Source organism: Hemitrygon akajei, unplaced genomic scaffold, assembly GCF_048418815.1.
Source record: "Hemitrygon akajei unplaced genomic scaffold, sHemAka1.3 Scf000172, whole genome shotgun sequence".
NCBI classification, from domain to species: domain Eukaryota; kingdom Metazoa; phylum Chordata; class Chondrichthyes; order Myliobatiformes; family Dasyatidae; genus Hemitrygon; species Hemitrygon akajei.
In genome coordinates, this window is record NW_027332058.1 from 585,064 (window position 1) to 608,222 (window position 23,159).

Consider the following 23,159-nt stretch of genomic DNA (forward strand, 5'->3'; position numbering starts at 1 on the left):
TTTAAAGAGACATTTTCTCTTCACTTCAGTTGCAGATTTAATGCCCGCACCTTCAATTCCCAGAAATACTGGGCACAATCCAGAGCTGAGGAAGAGAGAAATAACATCTCCACGTTAGCTATTGTTACTTGATGAGAGATTTTAGCACATTGGCTGGGACTCCAATAGTGTTAAAGGGTGAATGGAATAGAGATTGTAACTCTGTTCAGGTAAGTTTCCTTAATCATTTGAAACGGGCCACTCGGCAGACAAGCGATTTAACCATTATGCTATATGGGGCTATTTATAAAGACTAAATAACCGGATGTTGGGGTACCACGGAATGAGTTTACATGTGTAGGATGGCGCAATTTGAGGTCAGTCTGTCAATTTTGTTTGGTAGAGTGTTTACAGAAGGGTTGGGCCTGGCATCCCTATTCTTGGAGATGCTGATAGAGCATTCAGCTTTTCATTCAGCCTCCAACTAATATCTCCAGCAGTGCAGGCGGCAGTCCGTGTGATGATCGCATGATGGCTGCGTCTAGCCATTTTGTGATCAGTAATAGGAGCGAGCAGAGAACAGAGATTAGCAGCGGGGTTCTCAGTCTGGGGTTCATGGTTAATGGTAGGAGTCCGTGGAATAAGAAATGTAGTGAATCCCTGGTTTGGAGTAACGGGGTGGATGTTTAGATGGGACCCTTAGAAGAAAGTTTCAGAGCCAGGTTTGTTGGAATCTGGAGCACCGTGGGGATGAAAAGTCTGGATAGTTGCTTAATATTTAAGAAGTAATTGGGTCTCTAAAGAATGTACCCACTGCATTGCGAATCTGTACAATCGTTAGAAAATACGTATTTATGCTTGATCGTTGTGTACGGAGACCGCAAGCTAACGGACCATCGCGCCGTCGACAAAGAAAGCTTCAGATTAACCATTCCGGCCAAACAAAAATCCTCATTTACATAAACAATAAAACACCCGTCTATTCTGAACTGTGTCCTCAGGTCTTATAGTCTGCCAGTATAAGAAACATTCACTTTCACGCGTTGATTGTTTTCAATGTTGTCACCACTCGTTCTTCGGAGTTCCTCTGAATACAAGCCCAGTTCCATCAAAACTCTCCATTCCGTCTTGGAATCGTTTGTCAAACCATCCTTTGAACCGGCTCTAGTTTCACACATCCTTTCTATGATGGGATGAAGGACCTGAATATTTGCTCTATGACTCTATGACTCTCCTTACCTATGAGATGATAGTTTGCAGTTGGGGATGAGATATTCTCAAATCAATTTCTGCTTTTTGTTGAATATCAGATGACTCTCATTCTCTTTACCGCAGAGAGCCAGGATGTAGAAAAACCCGTCACCACCATGGCTGACAGTGCAAATGAGGATGGAGATCCAGAGGGCTCGAAAGTGGGGAAGAACACAGGTAATTTACAAAATGATTTTAAAGCTAACTGTTGTCTTCAGGTCAGTTGCACATTTAGCGCTCGGTTACGCTATTCCCAATAATACAGGGAAGAATACAGAGCTGAGAAAGAGACAGCTGCACCTCCCCGTTAACTATTGTGACTTGATGAGAGATTTTATGATATTGACTGGGACAAATTAACTTAAAGCATGAATGGAATAGTGATTGTAAACTGTGTTCTGGTAAGTTTCTTTAATCAGTTGAACCACTCTACCCAGCAGACACCAATGTAAACATTATGTAATCAGAGGGCAATTCACTATGACTAAATAACCCAATGCTGGGGTACCATGGAATGATATGACCTGTGTAGGATGGGAACAATGGAGGTCAGACTATCAATTTTGATTTCGGGTCTCACGCTATCTGGGCGTTTGGTATAGGCTGTACAGAAGTGTTGGAGCTGGTATCTATTTTCTTGTCACACGGTGGAGATGTTGATACAGCAGCCTGTTTCTCACCCAGGCACGAACTGATATCCCCCGCAGTGCAGGCTGAGTTCCAGTGGTCATTGCAGGATATCTGCGTCTAGCAATTTGCGGACAGTTGTAGGAGCGTGCAGAAAACAGTGATTTGCAGCGGGGTTCGCAATCCGGGATGAATGGTTAATGGAAGGAGACTGTGGAATAGAAATGTAGTGAATCCCTGGTTTCGAATAAAGAGACAGATGTTTAGATGGGACCGGAGGAAGATATTTTCATAAAGATGCTTGTTGGAACCCGGAGCACCGTGGGAATGAAAAGTCTGGACATTCACAACATTTAAGAAGTAACTGCGTAGCTAAAACAGTACCCACGGCATAGCAGAAGTGTACAATCGTTAAGAAAATGGTTTGTTATCCTTGGTCATTGTGTACATAGACCATTAGGAAAAGGATCAGAAGAACTTAGACAAAGATTGCCACAGATTAACCACTCTGTTTTTTAAAAAAAACCTCGTCCTCATATACGTAAAAAATAAAACACCCGTCTATTCTGAATCCTGTCCTCAGTCCTTATATTTTTCCAGCATAGGAAACACCCCCACCACATACACTCAATCAAAGCCTTTCTCGCTTTGAATCGTTTCACTGTTGTCAGCACTCATTCTTTAGAGTTCCTTTGAATACAAGTCCAGTTCCATCGAAACTCTCCATATAACAAGCCATTCAAACCTGGAATCATCTTCCAAACCGCCCTTTGAACCCGCTTTAGTTTCAGCACATCCCTTCAAGGATGGGCTGAAGGGCTTGTATGACTCTGCATACCTGTCAGGGGATAGTTTGCAGATGTGGATGAGATATTTTCAAATCAATTTCCGTTTTTTGATAATTATCAGCTGACTCTCATTCTCTTTACTGCAGAGAGCCAGGATGTAGAAAACCCCTTCACCACCGTGGCCGACGGTGCAAATGAGGATGGAGATCCAGAGGGCTCTAAAGTGGGGAAGGACACAGGTAACATACAACATTATTTTATAGAGACATGTGGTCTTCACTTCAGTGGCAGATTTAATGCCCGTACCCTCAATTCCCAGAAATACTGGGCAGAATCCAGAGCTGAGGAAGAGAAAGAACATCTCCACGTTAGCTATTGTTACTTGATGAGAGATTGTAGCACATTGGCTGGGACTCCAATAGTGTTAAAGGGTGAATGGAATAGAGATTGTAACTCTGTTCAGGTAAGTTTCCTTAATCATTTGAAACGGGCCACTCAGCAGACCAGCGATTTAACCATTATGCTATATGGGGCAATTTATAATGACTAAATAACCCGATGTTGGGGTACCACGGAATGAGATTACATGTGTAGGATGGAGCAATTTGAGGTCAGTCTGTCAATTCTGTTTGTTAGAGTCTTTGCAGAAGGGTTGGGCCTGGCATCCCTATTCTTGGAGATGCTGATAGAGCATTCAGCTTTTCATTCAGCCTCCAACTAATATCTCCAGCAGTGCAGGCGGCAGTCCGGGTGATGATCGCATGATGGCTGCGTCTAGCCGTTTTGTGAACAGTAATAGGAGCGAGCAGAGAACAGAGATTAGCAGCGGGGTTCTCAGTCTGGGGTTCATGGTTAATGGTAGGAGTCCGTGGAATAAGAAATGTAGTGAATCCCTGGTTTGGAGTTCTGATGGGACCCGAAGAAGAAAGTTTTACAGACAGGTTTGTTGGAATCTGGAGCACCGTGGGGATGAATTGTCTGGATAGTTGCTTAATATTTAAGAAGTAATTGGGTCTCTAAACAATGTACCCACTGCATTGCGAAACTGTACAATCGTTAGAAAATACGTATTTATGCTTGATCGTTGTGTACGGAGACCGCAAGCTAACGGACCATCGGGCCTTCGACAAAGAAAGCTTCAGATTAACCATTCCGGCCAAACAGAAATCCTCATTTACATAAACAATAAAACACCCGTCTATTCTGAACTGTGTCCTCAGGTCTTATAGTCTGCCAGTATAAGAAACATTCACTTTCACGTGTTGATTGGTTTCAATGTTGTCACCACTCGTTCTTCGGAGTTCCTCTGAATACAAGCCCAGCTCCATCAAAACTCTGCATTCAGTCTTGGAATCGTTTGTCAAACCATCCTTTGAACCGGCTCTAGTTTCACACATCCTTTCTATGATGGGATGAAGGACCTGAATATTTGCTCTATGACTCTCCTTACCTATGAGGTGATAGTTTGCAGATGGGGATGAGATATTCTCAAATAAATTTCTGCTTTTTGTTGAATATCAGATGACTCTCATTCTCTTTACCGCAGAGAGCCAGGATGTAGAAAAAACCATCACCACCATGGCTGACAGTGCAAATCAGGATGGAGATCCAGAGGGCTCGAAAGTGGGGAAGAACACAGGTAATTTACAAAATGATTTTAAAGCTAACTGTTGTCTTCAGGTCAGTTGCACATTTAGCGCTCGGTTACGCTATTCCCAATAATACAGGGAAGAATACAGAGCTGGGAAAGAGACAGCTGCACCTCCCCGTTAACTATTGTGACTTGATGAGAGATTTTATGATATTGACTGGGACTAACTAACTTAAAGCATGAATGGAATAGTGATTGTAAACTGTTTTCTGGTAAGTTTCCTTAATCATTTGAACCACTCTACCCAGCAGACACCAATGTAAACATTATGTAATCAGAGGGCAATTCACTGTGACTAAATAACCCAATGCTGGGGTACCATGGAATGATATGACCTGTGTAGGATGGGACCAATGGAGGTCAGACTATCAATTTTGATTTCGGGTCTCACGCTATCTGGGCGTTTGGTATAGGCTGTACAGAAGTGTTGGAGCTGGTGTCTATCTTCTTGTCACCCGGTGGAGATGCTGATACAGCAGCCTGTTTCTCTCCCAGACACGAACTGAAATCTCCCGCTGTGCAGGCTGAGTTCCAGTGATCATTGCAGGATATCTGCGTCTAGCCAATTTGCGGACAGTTGTAGGAGCGTGCAGAAAACAGGGATTTGCAGCGGGGTTCGCAATCCGGGATGAATGGTTAATGGAAGGAGACTGTGGAATAGAAATGTAGTGAATCCCTGGTTTCGAATAAAGAGACAGATGTTTAGATGGGACCGGAGGAAGATATTTTCATAAAGATGTTTGTTGGAACCCGGAGCACCGTGGGAATGAAAAGTCTGGACATTCACAACATTTAAGAAGTAACTGCGTAGCTAAAACAGTACCCACGGCATAGCAGAAGTGTACAATCGTTAAGAAAATGGTTTGTTATCCTTGGTCATTGTGTACATAGACCATTAGGAAAAGGATCAGAAGAACTTAGACAAAGATTGCCACAGATTAACCACTCTGTTTTTTAAAAAAAACATCGTCCTCATATACGTAAAAAATAAAACACCCGTCTATTCTGAATCCTGTCCTCAGTTCTTATATTCTTCCAGCATAGGAAACACCCCCACCACATACACTCAATCAAAGCCTTTCTCGCTTTGAATGGTTTCAGTGTTGTCACCACTCATTCTTCAGAGTTCCTTTGAATACAAGTCCAGCTCCATCGAAACTCTTCATATAACACGCCATTCAATCCTGGAATCATCTTCCAAAACGACCTTCGAACCCGCTCTAGTTTCACCACATCCCTTCTAGGATGGGCTGAAGGGCTTGTATGACTCTGCATACCTGTCAGGGGATAGTTTGCAGATGAGGATGAGATATTTTCAAATCAATTTCTGCTTTTTGATGATCATCAGCTGACTCTCATTCTCTTTACTGTAGAGAGCCATGATGTACAAAAGCACATCAACACCATGGCTAACGGTGCCAATGAGAATGGAGATCCAGAGAGCTCTAAATTTGGGAAGGACACAGGTAAGTTACAACACTCTTTTAAAGAGACATTTTCTCTTCACTTCAGTTGCAGATTTAATGCCCGCACCTTCAATTCCCAGAAATACTGGGCACAATCCAGAGCTGAGGAAGAGAGAAATAACATCTCCACGTTAGCTATTGTTACTTGATGAGAGATTTTAGCACATTGGCTGGGACTCCAATAGTGTTAAAGGGTGAATGGAATAGAGATTGTAACTCTGTTCAGGTAAGTTTCCTTAATCATTTGAAACGGGCCACTCGGCAGACAAGCGATTTAACCATTATGCTATATGGGGCTATTTATAAAGACTAAATAACCGGATGTTGGGGTACCACGGAATGAGTTTACATGTGTAGGATGGCGCAATTTGAGGTCAGTCTGTCAATTTTGTTTGGTAGAGTGTTTACAGAAGGGTTGGGCCTGGCATCCCTATTCTTGGAGATGCTGATAGAGCATTCAGCTTTTCATTCAGCCTCCAACTAATATCTCCAGCAGTGCAGGCGGCAGTCCGTGTGATGATCGCATGATGGCTGCGTCTAGCCATTTTGTGATCAGTAATAGGAGCGAGCAGAGAACAGAGATTAGCAGCGGGGTTCTCAGTCTGGGGTTCATGGTTAATGGTAGGAGTCCGTGGAATAAGAAATGTAGTGAATCCCTGGTTTGGAGTAACGGGGTGGATGTTTAGATGGGACCCTTAGAAGAAAGTTTCAGAGCCAGGTTTGTTGGAATCTGGAGCACCGTGGGGATGAAAAGTCTGGATAGTTGCTTAATATTTAAGAAGTAATTGGGTCTCTAAAGAATGTACCCACTGCATTGCGAATCTGTACAATCGTTAGAAAATACGTATTTATGCTTGATCGTTGTGTACGGAGACCGCAAGCTAACGGACCATCGCGCCGTCGACAAAGAAAGCTTCAGATTAACCATTCCGGCCAAACAAAAATCCTCATTTACATAAACAATAAAACACCCGTCTATTCTGAACTGTGTCCTCAGGTCTTATAGTCTGCCAGTATAAGAAACATTCACTTTCACGCGTTGATTGTTTTCAATGTTGTCACCACTCGTTCTTCGGAGTTCCTCTGAATACAAGCCCAGTTCCATCAAAACTCTCCATTCCGTCTTGGAATCGTTTGTCAAACCATCCTTTGAACCGGCTCTAGTTTCACACATCCTTTCTATGATGGGATGAAGGACCTGAATATTTGCTCTATGACTCTATGACTCTCCTTACCTATGAGATGATAGTTTGCAGTTGGGGATGAGATATTCTCAAATCAATTTCTGCTTTTTGTTGAATATCAGATGACTCTCATTCTCTTTACCGCAGAGAGCCAGGATGTAGAAAAACCCATCACCACCATGGCTGACAGTGCAAATGAGGATGGAGATCCACAGGGCTCGAAAGTGGGGAAGAACACAGGTAATTTACAAAATGATTTTAAAGCTAACTGTTGTCTTCAGGTCAGTTGCACATTTAGCGCTCGGTTACGCTATTCCCAATAATACAGGGAAGAATACAGAGCTGAGAAAGAGACAGCTGCACCTCCCCGTTAACTATTGTGACTTGATGAGAGATTTTATGATATTGACTGGGACAAATTAACTTAAAGCATGAATGGAATAGTGATTGTAAACTGTGTTCTGGTAAGTTTCTTTAATCAGTTGAACCACTCTACCCAGCAGACACCAATGTAAACATTATGTAATCAGAGGGCAATTCACTATGACTAAATAACCCAATGCTGGGGTACCATGGAATGATATGACCTGTGTAGGATGGGAACAATGGAGGTCAGACTATCAATTTTGATTTCGGGTCTCACGCTATCTGGGCGTTTGGTATAGGCTGTACAGAAGTGTTGGAGCTGGTATCTATTTTCTTGTCACACGGTGGAGATGTTGATACAGCAGCCTGTTTCTCACCCAGGCACGAACTGATATCCCCCGCAGTGCAGGCTGAGTTCCAGTGGTCATTGCAGGATATCTGCGTCTAGCAATTTGCGGACAGTTGTAGGAGCGTGCAGAAAACAGGGATTTGCAGCGGGGTTCGCATTCCGGGATGAATGGTTAATGGAAGGAGACTGTGGAATAGAAATGTAGTGAATCCCTGGTTTCGAATAAAGAGACAGATGTTTAGATGGGACCGGAGGAAGATATTTTCATAAAGATGCTTGTTGGAACCCGGAGCACCGTGGGAATGAAAAGTCTGGACATTCACAACATTTAAGAAGTAACTGCGTAGCTAAAACAGTACCCACGGCATAGCAGAAGTGTACAATCGTTAAGAAAATGGTTTGTTATCCTTGGTCATTGTGTACATAGACCATTAGGAAAAGGATCAGAAGAACTTAGACAAAGATTGCCACAGATTAACCACTCTGTTTTTTAAAAAAAACCTCGTCCTCATATACGTAAAAAATAAAACACCCGTCTATTCTGAATCCTGTCCTCAGTCCTTATATTCTTCCAGCATAGGAAACACCCCCACCACATACACTCAATCAAAGCCTTTCTCGCTTTGAATCGTTTCACTGTTGTCAGCACTCATTCTTTAGAGTTCCTTTGAATACAAGTCCAGTTCCATCGAAACTCTCCATATAACAAGCCATTCAAACCTGGAATCATCTTCCAAACCGCCCTTTGAACCCGCTTTAGTTTCAGCACATCCCTTCAAGGATGGGCTGAAGGGCTTGTATGACTCTGCATACCTGTCAGGGGATAGTTTGCAGATGAGGATGAGATATTTTCAAATCAATTTCTGCTTTTTGATAATTATCAGCTGTCTCTCATTCTCTTTACTGCAGAGAGCCAGGATGTAGAAAACCCCTTCACCACCGTGGCCGACGGTGCAAATGAGGATGGAGATCCAGAGGGCTCTAAAGTGGGGAAGGACACAGGTAACATACAACATTATTTTATAGAGACATGTGGTCTTCACTTCAGTGGCAGATTTAATGCCCGTACCCTCAATTCCCAGAAATACTGGGCAGAATCCAGAGCTGAGGAAGAGAAAGAACATCTCCACGTTAGCTATTGTTACTTGATGAGAGATTGTAGCACATTGGCTGGGACTCCAATAGTGTTAAAGGGTGAATGGAATAGAGATTGTAACTCTGTTCAGGTAAGTTTCCTTAATCATTTGAAACGGGCCACTCAGCAGACCAGCGATTTAACCATTATGCTATATGGGGCAATTTATAATGACTAAATAACCCGATGTTGGGGTACCACGGAATGAGATTACATGTGTAGGATGGAGCAATTTGAGGTCAGTCTGTCAATTTTGTTTGTTAGAGTCTTTGCAGAAGGGTTGGGCCTGGCATCCCTATTCTTGGAGATGCTGATAGAGCATTCAGCTTTTCATTCAGCCTCCAACTAATATCTCCAGCAGTGCAGGCGGCAGTCCGGGTGATGATCGCATGATGGCTGCGTCTAGCCGTTTTGTGAACAGTAATAGGAGCGAGCAGAGAACAGAGATTAGCAGCGGGGTTCTCAGTCTGGGGTTCATGGTTAATGGTAGGAGTCCGTGGAATAAGAAATGTAGTGAATCCCTGGTTTGGAGTTCTGATGGGACCCGAAGAAGAAAGTTTTACAGACAGGTTTGTTGGAATCTGGAGCACCGTGGGGATGAATTGTCTGGATAGTTGCTTAATATTTAAGAAGTAATTGGGTCTCTAAAGAATGTACCCACTGCATTGCGAAACTGTACAATCGTTAGAAAATACGTATTTATGCTTGATCGTTGTGTACGGAGACCGCAAGCTAACGGACCATCGGGCCTTCGACAAAGAAAGCTTCAGATTAACCATTCCGGCCAAACAGAAATCCTCATTTACATAAACAATAAAACACCCGTCTATTCTGAACTGTGTCCTCAGGTCTTATAGTCTGCCAGTATAAGAAACATTCACTTTCACGTGTTGATTGGTTTCAATGTTGTCACCACTCGTTCTTCGGAGTTCCTCTGAATACAAGCCCAGCTCCATCAAAACTCTGCATTCAGTCTTGGAATCGTTTGTCAAACCATCCTTTGAACCGGCTCTAGTTTCACACATCCTTTCTATGATGGGATGAAGGACCTGAATATTTGCTCTATGACTCTCCTTACCTATGAGGTGATAGTTTGCAGATGGGGATGAGATATTCTCAAATAAATTTCTGCTTTTTGTTGAATATCAGATGACTCTCATTCTCTTTACCGCAGAGAGCCAGGATGTAGAAAAAACCATCACCACCATGGCTGACAGTGCAAATCAGGATGGAGATCCAGAGGGCTCGAAAGTGGGGAAGAACACAGGTAATTTACAAAATGATTTTAAAGCTAACTGTTGTCTTCAGGTCAGTTGCACATTTAGCGCTCGGTTACGCTATTCCCAATAATACAGGGAAGAATACAGAGCTGAGAAAGAGACAGCTGCACCTCCCCGTTAACTATTGAGACTTGATGAGAGATTTTATGATATTGACTGGGACTAACTAACTTAAAGCATGAATGGAATAGTGATTGTAAACTGTTTTCTGGTAAGTTTCCTTAATCATTTGAACCACTCTACCCAGCAGACACCAATGTAAACATTATGTAATCAGAGGGCAATTCACTGTGACTAAATAAACCAATGCTGGGGTACCATGGAATGATATGACCTGTGTAGGATGGGACCAATGGAGGTCAGACTATCAATTTTGATTTCGGGTCTCACGCTATCTGGGCGTTTGGTATAGGCTGTACAGAAGTGTTGGAGCTGGTGTCTATCTTCTTGTCACCCGGTGGAGATGCTGAAACAGCAGCCTGTTTCTCTCCCAGGCACGAACTGAAATCTCCCGCTGTGCAGGCTGAGTTCCAGTGATCATTGCAGGATATCTGCGTCTAGCCAATTTGCGGACAGTTGTAGGAGCGTGCAGAAAACAGGGATTTGCAGCGGGGTTCGCAATCCGGGATGAATGGTTAATGGAAGGAGACTGTGGAATAGAAATGTAGTGAATCCCTGGTTTCGAATAAAGAGACAGATGTTTAAATGGGACCGGAGGAAGATATTTTCATAAAGATGTTTGTTGGAACCCGGAGCACCGTGGGAATGAAAAGTCTGGACATTCACAACATTTAAGAAGTAACTCCGTAGCTAAAACAGTACCCACGGCATAGCAGAAGTGTACAATCGTTAAGAAAATGGTTTGTTATCCTTGGTCATTGAGTACATAGACCATTAGGAAAAGGATCAGAAGAACTTAGACAAAGATTGCCACAGATTAACCACTCTGTTTTTTAAAAAAAACCTCGTCCTCATATACGTAAAAAATAAAACACCCGTCTATTCTGAATCCTGTCCTCAGTTCTTATATTCTTCCAGCATAGGAAACACCCCCACCACATACACTCAATCAAAGCCTTTCTCGCTTTGAATGGTTTCAGTGTTGTCACCACTCATTCTTCAGAGTTCCTTTGAATACAAGTCCAGCTCCATCGAAACTCTTCATATAACACGCCATTCAATCCTGGAATCATCTTCCAAAACGACCTTCGAACCCGCTCTAGTTTCACCACATCCCTTCTAGGATGGGCTGAAGGGCTTGTATGACTCTGCATACCTGTCAGGGGATAGTTTGCAGATGAGGATGAGATATTTTCAAATCAATTTCTGCTTTTTGATGATCATCAGCTGACTCTCATTCTCTTTACTGTAGAGAGCCATGATGTACAAAAGCACATCAACACCATGGCTGACGGTGCAAATGAGGATGGAGATCCAGAGAGCTGTAAATTGGGGAAGGACACAGGTAAGTTACAACACTCTTTTAAAGAGACATTTTCTCTTCACTTCAGTTGCAGATTTAATGCCCGCACCTTCAATTCCCAGAAATACTGGGCACAATCCAGAGCTGAGGAAGAGAGAAATAACATCTCCACGTTAGCTATTGTTACTTGATGAGAGATTTTAGCACATTGGCTGGGACTCCAATAGTGTTAAAGGGTGAATGGAATAGAGATTGTAACTCTGTTCAGGTAAGTTTCCTTAATCATTTGAAACGGGCCACTCGGCAGACAAGCGATTTAACCATTATGCTATATGGGGCTATTTATAAAGACTAAATAACCCGATGTTGGGGTACCACGGAATGAGTTTACATGTGTAGGATGGCGCAATTTGAGGTCAGTCTGTCAATTTTGTTTGGTAGAGTGTTTACAGAAGGGTTGGGCCTGGCATCCCTATTCTTGGAGATGCTGATAGAGCATTCAGCTTTTCATTCAGCCTCCAACTAATATCTCCAGCAGTGCAGGCGGGAGTCCGGGTGATGATCGCATGATGGCTGCGTCTAGCCATTTCGTGGACAGTAATAGGAGCGTGCAGAGAACAGAGATTAGCAGTGGGGTTTCCAGTCTGGGGTCCATAGTTTACGGTAGGAGTCCGTGAAATAAGAAATATAGTGAATCCCTGGTTAGGAGTAACGGGATGGATGTTTAGATGGGACCGGAAGAAGAAAGTTTTACAGACAGGTTTGTTGGAATCTGGAGCACCGTGCGGATGAATTGTCTGGATAGTTGCTTAATATTTAAGAAGTAATTGGGTCTCTAAAAAATGTATGGTATTTTGCAAACCGTTACCATCTGTACAGTAAAATGAAAAGGTGGAATAAAACTACAGTTGCAGGAAATTTAAAGTAAGAAGACGAAAATACTGAAAAATCTCAGCAGATCAACAGCATCTTAGACAGTTGCAGTTCAGATATTGGATCTTCCACCATTTCTCCTTTCATAGATGTAACCTGATGTACTGAGTTCCCATAATTTTCTTCTTTATAGTTTTACATTTTGTTCTTGCTACACTGAGGGGAAAATGGCAAACAGTTATGCTGCGCAAGATCCCACACAGCAGTGACATTATGATCAACCGTGCTCAGTTTAGTTACTGGAAACAAGCTGAAGAGTATCTGCATTCTCCCACAATCTATAGACCGGTGAACCAGCCTGAGCACGGGCTCAGACAGAGGGTTATTAGGTTTCAGTTTCATCTCAGTATGTGAATCAGAAATGGCAGGACCATCACGGCAAATCGTCGGCACCAATGCGTTTTTGTATTGGTTATAATATTGAGCTGGTGACTCTGAGGATATGGAACTGACAGTATACGGGCTTCAGTCCAGGTTGGTAATTCTACAGCTTGATTGGAATTTCCTCAGTCTGTAGTGAAACTGAAGTCTCTGGCGGTTGGGCATTGGTTATGGGGAAATTACCGTCTACACTGCCCAATAGGACATCATATCTGTCAGGTATTTTGGAGAGTATATAAGAGTTAACTAGAGAGTTGGGTGAAGTTGGGCAGTGCTGTTGTTCATCTGAACTTTGGTAAAGTCTGTAACAAGATCCTGCATGGCAGCTGATCGGGAAGGTTCGGTCACGTGTGATCCACGGGGAACTGGCGAGGTGATTCCACTGGGTTCAATGACAGGAAGAAGAGGATCATGAGTGAAGATGGATTTTGCGAATGGAGGCTTTTGACGAGTTGGATGTGTGTGTCAGTGTCGATACTTCGTTAATACGTTATTCACGCTATTGATTTGTATATGACTGTACATGGCACGGTTAGCAAGCTTGATACTAAATTCGGGAGTCTGGTTGATATTGCAACAGGTTACAGTGAATTTCAGAGACATCTTAGTTTGTTACGGAAATGGTCTGAGAAATGGCGAATGGAATAAGTGAGAGTGGGGTCATTTGGACAGTCAGACCAGGGTGGGACTGGTGTAGTGAATGGAAGGGCACACAGTGTTTTGGAACAGATTGAGAAACAAAAAAAAATCATTAAGACGCAACACAGACTACAATGCAGATAGAGAACAGATACATGGCTCCTACACGCAGGCTCAGCTCTGATACCGGGTCTTCCACCTGAAATATTAACATACTTTCTGTCGTTGAATAACTCCAGCAGTTTTGTTTTATTTACGTTAAAGATGTTTTGCCAACTTGCTGTTTTGTATGTATGTCGTGACTACATTGTGGTTAACAAGGTGCGATGTAACAATCTGGTAATAGCCAGTAAATGTTCAAAGAAATCTTGACCGGGGTTTAGGTGATAATAATGATCTTAAAATCATGCCAGAGAACATGTCGCGGTTATGGAAAAGATGTCACGATGCTATGGGTGAGATTGCATTGTTCAGAATGTGAGCATGTTTCTACATAAACTCCAACCATGTATTGCCATAGGTGTCCATGCCAGGGGATGTAAAGTGAAAGAAGACAGTCAGAATCGGGTGTGATAGAGTAATCTGTATAATTCAGTGACGAGAGGAGTAACTGTCTCATTGGTCAGCAGAAATGTTTCAACCCGCACTGCTGTAACTGTTGTCCACAGCGCCACCAGTGGTAGGACAGCCAAAGCAGTGGGTGCTGTTTGCTCAGCCTTCCTTTCCTTCTCATTGACACATCACTCCCGGTCCAGGACACAAGATTGGCTCCTAAAAGGGAATTGTCTGCAATATAACGAGTGGATACCTCGGAAAGTCCTGGCATGCTGTACAATCCATGGAGAGCGCGGAAATGGATGGGCGCAGGTGGATCAGGTCGTGTCAAGGTTTCAGTGGACAGGCCCAAGATGTTTGGAAGTGTTTGCCTCAGTTTAGAAACAAAACAGCGTTCTCCTTTAAACCACAATTAATGTTTGACCCTCTTGTTAAATTTTGTTTTGTTACAGAGCAGCAAAAGCTGATCACACCTGTCCTCAGAATGGCTCAAGGAGCGGGCAAGGGAGGAGTTCCAGTGACGACAGCATCGGGAAAGGGCACAGGTATGTTGGTGAAGTATTTTAATTTATAAATATTGCCTAGACTTTGTGTCTCTGGGTTTAATTCAATATTAGCAATTCACAAAATATTGTTGACAGGACTGAGCCGAAAGATGAGAGAGAGAGAATTAACATCTCAGGGGAAACACAGTCACAGGTACAAGGGGTATATTTACTGTCTGCTCCACTCGCAGGTTGTGATTAAAGTAGCGAGTTACTCCAGAAGACATTCTGCAGATGCTGAAAGTTTTGGGCAACACAAAGGCACAAAAAATATTGGCAGAACTCAGCAGGTCAGGCAGCAACCATGGAGGGGGATAAGCATTTGATGTTTTGGATCAGGACCACAAAGAATAGAAAGTAATGTGACAATATCTAGAATTTCTGTCCCCTCATTTCCAGTCCGATGAAGGGCCTTGGCCCGAAACATTGATTGTTTATTCTCCTTCATAGATGCTGCCTGAGCTGCTGAGAACCTCCAGCATTTTGTGAGAAATCCCAGAGATTTGCTGAGGAAGGGGTTGACCAGGCAGGCAGACAGTAACCCAGAGCAAAGTGGTGCTGATGGTGCAAAGTGGTACCAGGAGAGTGATGGTGATGGGTTACTGTATTCTCAGCAATAAGCAGATTCCTTTCCAAACGGAGAGGTATATTCACAGAGACATGAAAGAGCAGCCTTCAATAGATGGACCTATACCCATTCCCAAACCAAACCCACCCACCCCCAGCCCAAGCCCGTTCCTTCCAACCCACATATATATTTCGGACTGTATTTGGTCATCTTTAGGTTCCAGAGGGAAGGTTGCTTCCCAATATGGAGTCAATAATTTATTTAATTTTCCTTCACAGGTCCGAGCTCAGTGATCACCGAGCTCCTGGCAAGCTGGAATGATTTCCAGCTGCTGCAGTTGACGGACGTCTACCAGGACAGGCTGGAGCAGGCGATGGAAAGAGGGGTGCACGGAGTGAGCCTGGCGTTAACGGCCGAGTATCAGTTCAGTGGAGAGGAACATCGGGTGAGTGGGAGGGAGAATGAGTTTGAATTTTCACACATCACAGCACTGATGGGTGTCGAACTCTAACTGATCGGATATTAAGTAAAATAAAAGAAAAACTGGGAAATAAATACTGTACTTGCAATCACAAACATGTGAATCTGAACCAGTGAAAGAAAGGGGTGAAAAGACCCCGTGGACTGGTGGGTGGCTGCTCAATGTTCAGAGTGAGTTGCGCAGGTAACAGTTGTGTGGGGTTACAGTATTAAATGGAAATATGACAGGAAGTTTCGGTTTGGGAAGACCATGCAGCGTGACGGCAGGATGTCAGTGAGAACCGGGGCATCATCTGTGGGTGCCACAGGAGCTCCAGTGTGTTCTGTTCTGAGTGTAGATGATTGCGTTACAATCTGTAACTGCAAACAGTGTGGATTGGTGAATACTGCCATGTTGTAATGTGTAATCACTGAATAAACCTCCACTGGAAAAAGCAAAGGAAAGGCATCAGGTGTCAGCCGGTAATCCGCTGTCATGTTGGACACTGGCGGACTGAGGAGATGAATCACATCATCTTTTCTGCAACTTCTCCAAGACTGTTCACTCTGTTATAAAAACCATCCTGACTTCTTTCTTCATCTGTGATCGTTATTTTCTGATTTCTGTTTTACACGATCAGATCTGGTGAGGAATTATTTATGGATTTGGAGCCACGTCAATGAAGCGGTCACAGACCAGCCAGGATCTCATTGACTGGTGGACCAGGTTCACGGTGAATGTCCCTCCGTGCGCTCTGCACTCAGAATGTACAGTCCATGTCCAGACAGGATCAGCACCCGTCCGGGTGACTGCTCAGTGTGATCCCGTTACAGAGCACATCATTTACTTCTCATTCTCTGTGTGAATCTGTCAGTCCCCAATATGTTCTCCGTTACTCTTCACAGAAAATCTCTGATCTCGCTGATAAGGGAGAGCGGGCGGACAGTTCTAAACTCCTCCTGAGCCTGGTGATGGAGAAAGGCTCCCGCGCCCGGAGGATGATGTGGGAAACCTTTGTGAAAATGCGGAATTGTGTCCCAAAGTTTGACAAAATACTGAAAGAAATACAGGAACATGGTGAGAGAGTATCAGAGATTAATTTAATTTTACATTCAGACATTACATATTTATAATTTGAGGAATTGAAACGTGTGAAATTATTTTAAATCTGAACAGGTTGTGTTCCGGTCCGTCAATGCGTACCGGAGATTCCCAGTGAGCTGAAAGGTAAGTGAAGAAACCACTGTTTCCACCGAAGGGTGATGTTATGTAGGGCCATGTCGTTGTTGAGTCACGGGGATTTGATCAGGTAAATGTTCCACCGTGATACAGAGTACAGTGAGACACAGGGAAAAATGTTTTGTTGGAGGGAGAGATTTCACAGGACAGCATGAGGAACAACGCAGAGAGATGGGGGCTTTGCTGAAAGGGATCACTCCTCTCTGTGTCCCGCAACTACAGATCCCTCCACCGAAGTCAGAATGGAGAAGAGGGCAATCTGAGGACCGAAATTATGGGAAATGTCTTATTCTGAAAGGTGAAATCATTTCCCTACAACCACCCAAACCCCGGTACAGCCCTCATCTTAATTCCCTCAGATGCTACAGGAAATCATTTTTAGAACCGGGAGTCCATTGAAGTTCTCATCACAGAATAGCAATGATAATTTAATGAGAAAAGCATGTAGCACCCCAACTCGTCTGTTCAACCCCAAAGGAGCATATAAAACCAACTATATTCACATTTGCGCCCCCTTACTGCAAACACTGCTACAGTTATCCAGTTTAATATCCCACTGAATAATCCTGGGAATTCCATCAGGAGACAGTGTCAGTGAGGGTGTGATGGGGGACAAAATCCTCAGCTCAGTCCACAGAAGCTGAAATTGATGTGACGTGTGATGGACACTGTGGAAGGGTGAGAGATGGGAATTAGGACAGAGAAACCGAGAGTTGTGGGATTGTGGCAAGAAAGGTGAAAGGACTGAAAATATCTATAAATAATATTGCAATTAATTAAATTGTGACCGTCTGGATAAGAAACTCACTGTTGTACATCTGTAAGCACACTGTGTCTGTAGAAATGCAGCCCGAGGCAGTGCCTGGGCGAAAGAAATTGCAAGGCTTCATAATCGCAGACTGTGTTGGATTACTCAACTGCACATTTAACAGAGGAGACAGCGTGGTGAAGACAGATATCGTAAAAATTATTAATCTTAAAGTAGCCCATGTTTTATCTGATTTCTCAAAGCCCTTGAACAGAAATATAAAGAATCCAGACCACAACCCTCATTCAGCCTGTCTCATTTCCAAGAAAAAATTCCAAAGATGTTAATGTTCAAACGGCAGAGAGGAAGTTTTCAAACTGCTGACGTTTCTGTCACCTGTGTTAATGCTTTTCCCGTCTACATTCAGAGAATAAAACCCCTCCGTTCCCATGCACTAAGGATTTGGGAATTTTCGACAATTTTCCTGCAAACTTATTCTTCACAGTTTGCTGAGGGAACAGTCACAGCAGTAAAGTTCCCACATCTATTTCTGAATACAGAACAGACCTCTCCCTGATTATTGAAGAAAATTATTTCTCCCACTGTCACATTCTCTAAAGTAAACATTTCAACAATCAATGTTTTCCAACGCTCCCTGGTTCACCCGAATACGTTGTCTGGAGAGACCACACACTCCCTAACAGGTCCTTATACATTGTGAGACCCCTCACAACCCTGGCAGTTTCCTAACACACAGTGAGACCGTCCACACTCCTGATAGCTTACTGACACACTGAGACCCTACACAACCCTGACAAGGTCCTGACACACTGTGAGATCCCACAAACCCCTGACAAGGTCCTTACACATTGTCAGACCCCAAGCAGCCCTGGCAGGGTCCCGAAAGATTAAGAAACTCCACACATCCATGACAGGGTCCCGACGCACTCTGAGACCCCGGCCGCATGGCTGACGGGGTCCTGACACAGTGTGAGAACTCACACACCCGGCCGACGGGGTCCTGACACACTGTGAGACCCCACATACCCCTGACATGGTCCCGAAAGATTAAGAAACTCCACACGTCCCTGACAGGGTCCCGACACACTGAGACCCCACACTCCTGGTAGTGTTCTGACACACTGTGAGACCCCACACCCACCTGACAGCGTCCTGACACACTCTGAGACCCCAGACGCACGGCTGACGGGGTCCTGACACACTGTGACACCCCACAACCTCCTGACAGGGTCCTGACACACTGTGAGACCCTACCCCCAGCTGACAGGGTCCTGACACACTGTGAGACCCCACACACCCCTGACAGGGTCCTGACACACTGTGAGACCCTACACCCAGCTGACAGGGTCCTGACACACTGTGAGACCCCACAAGTCTCTGATTGTGTCCTTACACATTGTGAGACCCCACTCACCACTAGCATTGTTCTGACACACTGTGAGACCCTACACTCAGCTGACAGGGTCCTGACACACTGTGAGACCCCACACACCCCTGACAGGGTCCTGACACACTGTGAGACCCCACACACATGGCTGATGGGGTCCTGACACACTGTGAGACCCCATACATCCCTGACGGGGTTCAGACACACTGTGAGACCCCACACACTGCTGGCAGGTTTCTGACACACTGTGAGACCCCACACACACGGCTGACGGGGACCTGACACACTGCGAGACCCCACACACCTCTGACAGGGTCCCGACACACAGTGAGCCCTCATGCACACCTGACAGGGTCCTGACACACCGTGAGACCCCACACACCCCTAACAGGGTCCTGACACACTGTGAGACCCCACACATCCCTGACAGGGTCCTGACACACTGTGAGCCCTCATGCACGCCTGACAGGGTCCTGACACACCGTGAGACCCCACACATCCCTGACAGGGTCCTGACACACTGTGAGACCCCACACACCTCTGACAGGGTCCTGACACACTGTGAGCCCTCATGCACGCCTGACAGGGTCCTGACACACTGCGAGACCCCACACACCTCTGACAGGGTCCTGACACACGGTGAGCCCTCATGCACACCTGACAGGGTCCTGACACACTGTGAGATCCGAAACCCCACCCTGGCAGGGTCCTGAAACACTGTGAGACCCCGCACACCCCTGACTATGTCCCGAAAGATTGAGAAACCCCACACACCCATTACAGGGTCCCGACACACTGTGAGACCCCACAGAACTCTGGCAGGATCCGGACACACTGTGAGACCCCACACATCCCTGACAGGGTCCCGACACACTGTGAGACCCCACACTACCCTGACAGGGTCCCGACACACTTTGAGACCCCATACACCCCTGGCAGTGTCTTGACACATTGTGAGACACCTCACCCACCTGACAGGGACCCAAAACACTGTGAGACCCCACACAGCCCTGACAGCGTCCTGACACACTTTAAACCCACACTCAACCCTGGAACGATTTTGACCTGGTGTGAGACCCCGCACTCCCCTGGCATTTTTCTGACACACTGTGAGACCCGACACAACCCTGACAGGGTCCTGACACACTGTGAGACACCACACAACCCTGCAGGGTCCTGACACACTGTGTGACCCCACACACACGGCAGACAGGGTCCTGACACACTGTGAGACCCCACACACACAGCTGACGGGGTCCGGACACACTGTGAGATCCCACACACCCCTGACAGGGTCCTGACACACTGTGAGATCCCACACACACGGCTGACTGGGTACTGACACACTGTGAGACCAGGAACACCCCTGACAGGTCCCGACACACTTTGAGACCCCACTGAACCCTGGCAGGATCTTGACCCGCTGTGAGACCGCACACGTCCCTGACAGGGTCCTTACACATTGTGTGATCCCATACATCCCTGGCAGAGGCCAAACACAGTGCAAAAGCCCACTCACCCATGACAGGATTTGAACGCACTTTGAGATCCCACACACCCATAATGCACGTGCTGATCAGCAAAGCTGCTTCTTTGTATTTTGAATCAGTGACGGTGAGAGGGGAGGGGGAGCTGTGATTCCCCGACTTGTTCCTTTGACAGAATGCCCACTACCCTCTTCTCTATCTCCATACGTCACATCAACACTGGGGATGAAAAGATTCTTCCTCAGGAGCAATGATATCTGTAACAGTAGTGGGAGATTGTCCGGTACGGGACAGTTGGGTGTCAGTAAACTACCAGGGAAATACTCACCTTCACAGCACAGTTAATGAGGAAATGTGATCACCTTGTGTTTATCTAGACTAGAGTTCTCTGTCAAGTTAGGGGTCTCTTAATTAAATTTACTTTACTGTACGAACATCCATTGATGAATCCATTAATGCAATAGCTTTGAGCTAACTCTTGTGTGCTTAAATACTGAGTTCTGAGTTGAGGCGTCTAATATTTTGTCCACTGTCTGTTTCCATGGAAGATATTCAACAGAAACACAAGGAGACTCTGCGGGCACAAACTGAAACACTGAGAGTGAACACGATCCTGATGAGGGAGAAGGTGAAGGTTTTCCAGCTGGTTGATCGATACGCTGAGCTCACGGTCATTTCTACTGTTCGAGATCGGAGGCTGGTGGAACATGAGCTGCTGGCAAGAGGCAGAGACCACGAGGAGAGGAGAGAGAAACATCTGCGGAGAGAGCTGGAGAAAATCAGCACCAGACATCTGTTTCATAGAAATTACTCACATAGACTGGGCCAAAAGATACCTGGATGTAAGGCAACAGTGGCCGGAGTCCCGGGGATCGGGAAAACAACAATAGTACAAAAAATTGTTTACGACTGGGCCACAGGGAAAATATACCAACAGTTCCAGTTTGTCTTTAGTTTTAAGTTCCGGGATTTAAACTCCATTAACTGCAGAATAAACCTGAGGGAACTGATTCTGGATCAGTATCCTTACTTTGGGAATACCCTGAGAGAGGTCTGGAAGAACCCAGAGGGATTGCTGTTTATATTCGATGGTCTGGATGAATTCAAACACAGAATCGATTTTGCTGACAGTCGGAGAGACACAGAACCCAAGCACCAGTGCCCAGATCCCGAGTGGTGGTGTGAAGTGTCTGACATTGTGTATAGTTTAATCCAGGGCAAGCTGCTCCCAGGGTGTTCAGTGCTGGTGACCACCCGCCCCACTGCATTACATTTATTGGAAAAGGCTGAGATCAGTGTCTGGGCTGAAATCGTTGGATTTGTTGGTGAGGAACGGGAGGAATATTTCAGCAGGCATTTTGAAGATCAGACGGTGGCGGAAGCTGTTTTCAAACACGTGAAGGAGAACGGGATCCTGTACACCATGAGCTACAACCCCTCCTACTGCTGGATCCTCGCTCTGGCACTGGGCCCCTTCTTCACACAAAGAGTCAGGGACCCGCAGCGAGTTCCCAAGACCATCACACAACTGTACTCCTACTATATTTACAACATCCTGAAAAACCACGGCCGTGAGATTGAGAACCCCCGTGATGTGTTACTCAGGGTTGGTCAGATGGCCTTCAGAGGAGTGTCCGAGAGGAAGATTGTGTTTACAGATGGAGATTTGATCAAGTTCAATCTGCAGCCTTCCCAGTTCCTGTCCGGGTTCCTGATGGAGCTTTTGGAGAGAGAGGATTCTGCCCGGAGCGTTGTGTACACATTCCCACATCTCACCGTCCAAGAGTTTGTAGCAGCAGTCGCACAATTCCTGAATCCACATCCTGGGGATATCCTGATATTCCTCACTGAAGCCCACAACACGACAGATGGGCGATTTGAGGTATTTCTCCGTTTTGTTGCTGGACTCTCCAACCCAATGACAGTTCGGGGCCTGGAGGAGTTTCTGGGTCCATTTCCTCATCAAACAACCTGCCGGGTGATTGACTGGGTGAAGGAGGAGGTTAAACGCCAGACTGGAAACACGAGGAGTGAAGCTGGTAAAAGGAGCCTCCTGAATACATTCCACTACCTGTTTGAGTCTCAGAATCGTGGACTGGCTCAGGCCTCACTGGGATCAGTGGAAACACTTTCATTCCGTGGAATGACACTGACCCCGATTGACTGCGCAGTCCTGTCTCATGTCATCGGACTCTGTGATACAATAAAGCACCTCGACCTGTGGAAATGCCACATTCAGTGTGAAGGAATCCAGCGGCTGGGACCCGGGCTGCACAAGTGCCAGGAGTTGGGGTAACTAGATTTATCTCTCACTCTGAACGGTGGAACTGTTCCGTTCTGTTGTTTCAATGTAAAGGAATTTGTGTAAAAATGTAGTAAATCAGATTGTGAAGAATTGTGACAAATGCCCAGGGGACCGGTCAGTAATTCCACAAGGACGGGAGGGTTCTGTGGTACCTTGTGAAGGGATGTTGGAGACTTCATCAGATCAGTGAACAACGGCCATTGGTTTAATGGTGGTAAATCACAGGAATGGCCGTGTTTCTCGCTGCCAGTGACACGTCCATTGACAATGTTCCTTCTCACTGTTACTGACAGCCAGACCGACACTGACTGCAGCAGGTGGGTCGGAGATTCACACCCCCTTCCCGGTGAGGGACAAGAGACCATCAGCAGACTGTCCCAGTGAGAGGGAAA

The 23,159-nt window shown here is 45.3% G+C and overlaps 1 protein-coding gene across 1 annotated transcript in view; it reads left to right on the forward strand.

The window, feature by feature from the left end:
* Positions 1-23,159, forward strand: part of LOC140724192 (uncharacterized) — a 283,664-nt gene that overhangs the window by 57,312 nt on the left and 203,193 nt on the right. The window contains exons 24-36 of the mRNA XM_073038679.1: positions 1,315-1,407; positions 2,792-2,884; positions 4,192-4,284; positions 5,670-5,762; positions 7,094-7,186; positions 8,571-8,663; positions 9,971-10,063; positions 11,449-11,541; positions 14,460-14,552; positions 15,399-15,565; positions 16,486-16,657; positions 16,757-16,807; positions 21,011-22,754. Coding sequence (XP_072894780.1) covers positions 1,315-1,407; positions 2,792-2,884; positions 4,192-4,284; positions 5,670-5,762; positions 7,094-7,186; positions 8,571-8,663; positions 9,971-10,063; positions 11,449-11,541; positions 14,460-14,552; positions 15,399-15,565; positions 16,486-16,657; positions 16,757-16,807; positions 21,011-22,754 — 2,971 coding nt within the window. The remainder of the gene's footprint in view (positions 1-1,314; positions 1,408-2,791; positions 2,885-4,191; positions 4,285-5,669; positions 5,763-7,093; positions 7,187-8,570; positions 8,664-9,970; positions 10,064-11,448; positions 11,542-14,459; positions 14,553-15,398; positions 15,566-16,485; positions 16,658-16,756; positions 16,808-21,010; positions 22,755-23,159) is intronic.